This window comes from Triticum urartu, chromosome 6A (genome assembly GCF_056163025.1).
Source record: "Triticum urartu cultivar PI428250 chromosome 6A, HENAU_Tu73, whole genome shotgun sequence".
Taxonomy (NCBI): domain Eukaryota; kingdom Viridiplantae; phylum Streptophyta; class Magnoliopsida; order Poales; family Poaceae; genus Triticum; species Triticum urartu.
Genome location: NC_141878.1, coordinates 38,858,956 through 38,865,722, shown reverse-complemented (window position 1 = coordinate 38,865,722; position 6,767 = coordinate 38,858,956). Strand labels below are relative to the sequence as shown.

General features: G+C 49.4%; 1 protein-coding gene across 1 annotated transcript; it reads left to right on the top strand.

Annotated features, from left to right (window-relative positions):
- Positions 1-2,407: 2,407 nt before the first annotated feature.
- On the top strand, positions 2,408-6,337 carry LOC125512699 (putative serine/threonine-protein kinase PIX13). The gene is made up of 6 exons (XM_048677797.2): positions 2,408-2,786; positions 3,489-3,868; positions 4,508-4,643; positions 4,754-4,890; positions 4,980-5,103; positions 5,647-6,337. Exons 1-6 carry the CDS (start codon positions 2,720-2,722, stop codon positions 6,111-6,113), a joined length of 1,311 nt encoding a protein of 436 aa, XP_048533754.2. The 5' UTR covers positions 2,408-2,719; the 3' UTR covers positions 6,114-6,337.
- Positions 6,338-6,767: the final 430 nt, after the last annotated feature.

Here is a 6,767-nt window from a genome sequence, read left to right as displayed (position 1 = left end):
GTGTGAACATATCTGGGAGAAACAAGAAATGGTCCTCTGGTTAACACGTAAACATGGTTTTAGATTGGTCTAAAACCAGGCCAAAGACCATAAGAAAGCACAATAGTTAAGTTTGACATTTGATGAGCTCGTTGGGGCTATGGATGCGATGATCATTGACCGCCATGGTGGCAGGAAGGAAGAGGGTGACGGATTTAGCGCTGGTCTTTTCAGGTTCGACGAGTCCATGGACTTGCTGCTGGCATTGATGTTTCCTCGTCAACTTCTTCCTCTGCATCGACCTTTACCGCCGGAGGAATGGATCCACACAAAGCATTGTCTCCGGCAAGCGATTTGAGCGGTTAGGACCGAACATGGCCTCGGGTGGATATGCTAGCAATCTACGATGCCCCTGTGTCCATAGCATCAAGCGATGATGGCTGCGGGGCGCGGTGGCCGTCCCTGCCTCGGGCAACGGTGTTGGCTGCGTTAAGCGGTTGCGGCTGGATTAGCGGGTGATGTGACCTTGGATCAGCGGCGGCAGCATGGAGGGCCTGGTGGATGGGTCGGCGGCATGTGTGGTCTAGCCTTCAGCCAGATCTTATCTGCAAGGTGCAGCCTGCTTGCTGCCTGGCGGCACAGATCAATGGCAGCCTGGGGACATGATGCTAGATGGAGGTTCGTCGAGCAGATCGGGTGAAAACCTTGCTCTCGGCTAATTGCCAAGGCCAGCGATGGCAGCACTCTTTTGTATCGTTTCCTTGTTGAAGGGATGCCATGGAGAAGCTCCAGACCTCTATCTGCTACCTCCGGGGGAAACCCTAGATCAGTCGATTGAATGACGGTGGCGCTCTTGTGTCACCCCCTCCCTTTGAGGGCGTCATTCTTGGAGGGGTGCATAGACTCGAGGGACCAGTGGACGGTTTCTGCGGTAGACCGGCAGTACCTGTGACGCATGGACCACGTGGAGTCTCGGTGGCATGGAGCTGCAGGTCTGCGACGGATGCGTGATGGTGGACGTGCATAGGGTGGTGGTGTTGTCTAGCGCCGTGTTGGCGTCGACGACAGTCCTGGCAAGGTGGACGCGTCAGTACCTGCTCTGAAGATGGATCGGTGGAAGATGGTGACGATGGCCTCTACAACGCGCGCATGTGGTGCTCGCTGAGAGTGCATTGGACCGGTGTGTGGGCCAAACCCGACAATTTGTCTTGGTTGGAGCCTTCGGCTTTAGATGTTGTGCCTAATTTGGTGTGAAGTCTGGGTATGCGGCCCCGACAATCTGCACCCCTTTTATCAAAGTGGATAGGAGTAGCGAGAGAAGTCGTCAAAATGGTGGCTTCAGACATATTGATGTGTTACTTTATAAGATCTTGATGAATAATTAATAAAACAGCTACATGCATCGTCCCGATGCAGAGGCTGGATGTCATCCTCATCTGAAAAAAAAGTAGTTGCTCCTGTAAGCGCGCACAAGTTCATATGCTAGCATATAGATGGAATCATGTGAACACATCTGGGAGAATTAAAGTCGTGGCCCTCTCTGGTTAACACGTGTAAACATGGTTTTAGATGGGTCTAAACCAGATCAAAGACCAGCTGAAAGCACAGTGGCTAAGTTTGACACTTAAGAGAGCATGCTTTGACACATTCTAGCTGGCGCCATCAATGATAACTCTGGTGCCACTATTGTCAACCTCCCAGGATCTCATGCACCAGTCAAGTCTCATATTCCTCGTCTGCTTTTGGAACAAGATGGAGAAAAGGACATGAAAGGACAGCCAAACTAATTAGCCATCCATCGCTTGTGTGGTAATTGGGAGGAAACCCTAGCTGGATAGCTCTGCTTGGTCAAACCAACTGATTAACCACGGGCTCGCTCGATGCGATATTAGATGTAGTACAATATCTTCTTTTATAGCATTGGTCTTATGTAAACTTGTTTTATTTTTTCAACATTACACCGGTGTCAAAACCATCATGCATTATGGGACGATGAAAGTATATTTTTATAGTTGCATATTCCCCGTCTGGAATAGGTTTTATGGACAATTCCTCACAAGTTGAAACCTCAGTCCCTTTTTGCCGCCCACCAGCAATGCCATGGGAGCGCTATATCTCTCTCTCACACACAGACACACACACGCACGCACACACAAAAAAATCACGCTTATGCACGCCGATGTCGATATCGTCGAAAATCCATTCCAAAGTTACAAGGATTGCACATCGGTTTTAAATAGAAAAAAATGCTTTTGTATTACGGGACGGATGGAGTAGAACGGAGGCATCTTGTGTCCATTTTTTACACGCAGCGGCGGGCAGCTGGAAGAGGACTTGGCCTTTCCGGGCAATATACTATGAAGAAATGGGAGAAAAGCGGCACGCGGAGTTTGAGCTGAAAGGGAGAGGTGGTGGAGTGCGGCCCGGGGCAGGCGAGGCGGGGGCCGGCCGGCCACGCCCACACGGAGACGGAGGAACAAACAAAGCCGGAGACTTTCTCGCTTCAGTTTGCAGCAGCGTCCTCTCCTTCGTCCGTCCGTCCCCCCTCGCAAGCACTCCAGTCTCCGCTTACTTATCACGGCCCCCCCTTGACTTCCCCTCCCCCCTCCGTTCTCCATTCCATACTCCTCGTCTTCCTCCTCCTGCTCCGCTTTCCCCCTGTCTTCTCCTCCGCAAGCAACCCTCTCGCGTCGTTTCTGCTGATTGGCTCCGGCGGGAGGGAGGAGGGGGCCGCGGTGAGATGGGGAACATCTGCGGCGGCGCGGGGAAGGCCGATGTGGCGGCGGACTACCGGCCGTCCAGCCCAGGTGAGGACGAATCTGCTTCTCCAGGAACCTGATTCGGGATCCCCCTTTTCCTCCTCTTTCTGCTGACGTTGCTCTTCTGACGATCTTGTCGATCCCCGGATCCCGCGAGCTCCCCCGGCGGGGGGGATTTCTTGGTTCTTGCTCGGACGTCTTGTTTATTTAGGTTGTCTGCTGCGCAGAGGCACCGTGGCTGCTGCCTCGGCCAAGACCATGTTTTGGTCCAGTCGGATTCTGATTCTTGGTTCTCCGAGGAGCTCAAGATTGCGCTGCTTCTTTCATCTCTGTCCGTCAGTCAGCCAGTCGTCTGTCGAGTTGTTTAGGGGTTGGTTGGTGGCAGTGAATCACCACAGCCTGCTTAATTTCTTGCTATTCTCTTATCAGATTTCCCCTCTTCTTCATAGGAGTAGTCGACAGAGATCAGGGATGCGAACTGACTGAAAAATCAGTATCATGCTACAACCATAATTTCCCAATTCCCACGCTTGACGCTCTAGTCTTCCAAACTTTAATTTACGAGTGGAGTATTTTGTCAGCAAGAGAGAGTAGTTTCCCCCGCTTCATAAGTCATACAGGCTGAAGCAACCATATGTCACTGACGCGGTCCAAACTGTTTGCTCAGAAGGGGGACCTCTCCATGCTCTTTACAAAATTTCTCCAGTAATCAAATTCAGTATGTTAAACGTGTTGCATATTGTTTGACAGGAACATCCAACTACAAGACGAGCGGCAGTGTCACCACCAGCAACAGCACCACGGGGAAGCTCTCCTCGCGAGGCAGCAGCACCTTCATGGCCTCCGCGGGCAGCGGCGGCACCAGCGGGGGCTTCGACGAGGCGGCGGCGGGTTTCCTCGAGGGCCAGATCCTGGAGGCGCCCAACCTCCGCACCTTCACCTTCCTCGAGCTCAAGACGGCCACCAAGAACTTCAGGCCCGACAGCGTCCTCGGGGAGGGAGGGTTCGGGAGGGTGTACAAGGGGTGGGTGGACGAGAAGACGATGAACCCCACCAAGAGCGGCACCGGCATGGTCGTTGCCGTCAAGAAGCTCAACTCGGAGAGCATGCAGGGGTACGAGGAATGGCAGGTAAATATTTTCTTGAGCTCTCTGAATTCCAAATTGATGAGTATGATGAGCATTGGAATTTGGGGTTTGACTTTGTCTTGTTTGCTCTTGATGGGAACTTTGATTCAGCTTCGGCACATGTGGAACAACTGCTATGAGTTTACTTTTGTAGTTTTAGCTGAGTTTACAGTCCACTTTCTGACAACTGTTATGAGTTTACTTTTGTAGTTTTAGCTGAGTTTACAGTCCACTTTCTGCACACGCACACACACCATTAGTGGTCAGGTTTAAACAAATCACAACGATTTTAAAGATTCTCTTGGTCGTTACATGATGTCTTGGCTGCTAGATCTATTATATCGTAATGGAGCTGCGCTGTCTGGCCAGTGCCATTTGACTAATGCTAACCAGAGCCATCTTGTTTGAAGGTGGTATGCTAAGCTGTTCAAAACTGCTGACCTAAAATACCCAATAGCCCACATGTTTATCACAATCTAGTTTGCTTCTATTTTTGTTTGGTCAGCTCTGGTACATATAGAATGCTACTATTAGGCCGGCAGACGTGACTCAGTGCTCCTAGTTTAGTCTAACAGAATCATTGTTTCCAAAGGTTGCCGCAGCTGCTGTATCTAATGAACATTTCTGGTTGTCAACTTGCAGTCAGAGATAAACTTTCTGGGAAGGCTCTCGCACCCAAACCTCGTCAAGCTGTTGGGCTACTGCTGGGAGGACAAGGAACTGTTGCTTGTCTACGAGTTCATGGCCAAAGGGAGCTTGGAAAACCATCTTTTCAGAAGTGAGTTCTTAACTGGTCTTTATTCTCTGCAATTATTGGAAGCGGTTGCAATTCTTGAGGAACCAGTTGAATTCAAAATACTGATATTGGAACCTATTGCATTTCTGTAGAAGGATGTGCTCCACTGTCATGGGAGCTGAGGCTGAAGATAGCCATTGGCGCAGCTCGAGGACTTGCGTTCTTGCATGCATCAGAGAAGCAAGTTATCTACAGGGACTTCAAGGCTTCCAATATTCTTCTAGATGCAGTAAGTGTTTTACGAAGTACTATGCAATGTACATTCTATCTGTTGTCTACATATGAAGGTTAAATGCTGACGGCATTTTTTTTTGGCAGAGTTATAATGCGAAGCTCTCTGACTTTGGGCTTGCTAAGCTTGGACCAACGGGTAGCAACTCTCATATCACGACCAGGGTGATGGGCACCTACGGATATGCGGCTCCAGAATACGTGGCCACCGGTATGTGTCCTTATGCCTGCTAACCACAGATATATATGATCAGATAATAATACTGCCTGCAATCGATGTGGCAGCCAGTTGTACAAACTGAAACATAAACATATGGCAGATAGGTTTAGTATCCCCATATAGCCAATGAATTCCTACCTTGGATCTTTCCAAATTTAGAGTTGTACACCAAATAGATTTGTCAATGATTCATGACTCATGAGCCATGACAATTGCTCATATCAACTGGACAGTTTTATAAATTAAATTAATCCCTCTGCTACCAATACCTTTTATGTCAAGTGGGCATTCCTCTGCTGCCACCATCCACGAAAAGACCATAAACTCGCTCATACCATGCGTTCACTATTTCCAGTTAGTTTTCATCCCATATCAGATTCTGAATTCATATGCCTGAGTAAATACCTTCTCAAGTTGTCGGTAGCTCCATTCATCCAGTCATCCATACAAACTTCAGAATTTAAAGTTGCTATCTATGGTTGCTTTCTTAGCTGTTGATTGCTTTTCTCACCACATGCTCTGAACCATGTCCAGGCCATTTGTATGTCAAGAGCGATGTTTACGGTTTCGGAGTTGTGATGCTGGAGATGCTGTCCGGCAAGCGAGCGCTGGACCCCAACCGTCCCAATGGACAACAGAGCCTCGTTGACTGGGCGAAGCCCTACTTGGCTGACCGGAGAAAGCTTGCCCGCCTCATGGACCCTCAGTTTGAGGGCCAGTACAACTCCAAGCAATCCCACCAGGCGGCGCAGCTGACACTCAACTGCCTTGCTGGTGAGCCCAGGAGCAGGCCGTCGATGAAGGAGGTCCTCGAGACGCTGGAGCAGATCGAGGCACTGAAGAGCCGGACAAGGGAGGCAAGAGGAGGGAGCGGGACGTCATCCAGGGACCGTGCCCACGGCCGCTCTGCTGCAGTGCACCAGCGGTCATCTCCACGCGGCAACGGTGATGGGCGCCGTGGCTCGAGGCCCACCAACGGGCACGCCACGAAGGCACGGTGATCCCCAACCTGCTGGCGGATGATCTGCTGCTGCTGATGACATTCTTTCTCTTCCTGTACATACATGGCCTAATTAAATTAATTTTTGTCTGATGTTGGTGTTGAGCTTGTGTCGGATCACGGTGAGTGTAAAATACAGCAAGAAAGAAAATCAGAGATATCATGTAATTGTATATTGTGAACACCTAGAAATGGCAGAGGCAATAATTCTTTGGTGTTCCTGCACGGCTGCGCCACTATGATTGTTTGGCACTTTGTTGGACAGTATAGTAGATACCATGTTTTTTTCTTTTCTTTTGGAGCTGAGCTTTGCGAGGTTAATTGTATGGTTGTCAGTACATTCTGGGGATGACTCGGCATTTTCATTTGTTTGTGAATCTGTGATGGGTATAATATAAATTCAGTATGGAGAATTGGCCAAATGAATCCAGTGTGCAGAATCTGTTCGTCGACGACATGACATGATGATATTGTCTGAATTGGCATGGCATTGCTGGTAGTCTTCAGTTGACTGGCCTCTGTTTTGGTGACGACTTGTTCCAAGTTGCAGTAGCTGAAGTTGCGTACGAATTATCAGTGTGAATGATGTGATTGTGCCAACCAGTTGTGAACCCTATTAAAAGTGGGCCGGCAATGTTGATTTCACAAGTCAAAG

Excerpts from the sequence above, each read along its gene's own strand:
- LOC125512699 (XM_048677797.2), top strand. The coding sequence starts at position 2,720 with ATGGGGAACATCTGCGGCGGCGCGGGGAAGGCCGATGTGGCGGCGGAC. Across the intron at positions 3,869-4,507 it reads AGGGGTACGAGGAATGGCAG|TCAGAGATAAACTTTCTGGG; the intron begins GTAAATATTTTC and ends GTCAACTTGCAG. Across the intron at positions 5,104-5,646 it reads TCCAGAATACGTGGCCACCG|GCCATTTGTATGTCAAGAGC; the intron begins GTATGTGTCCTT and ends AACCATGTCCAG.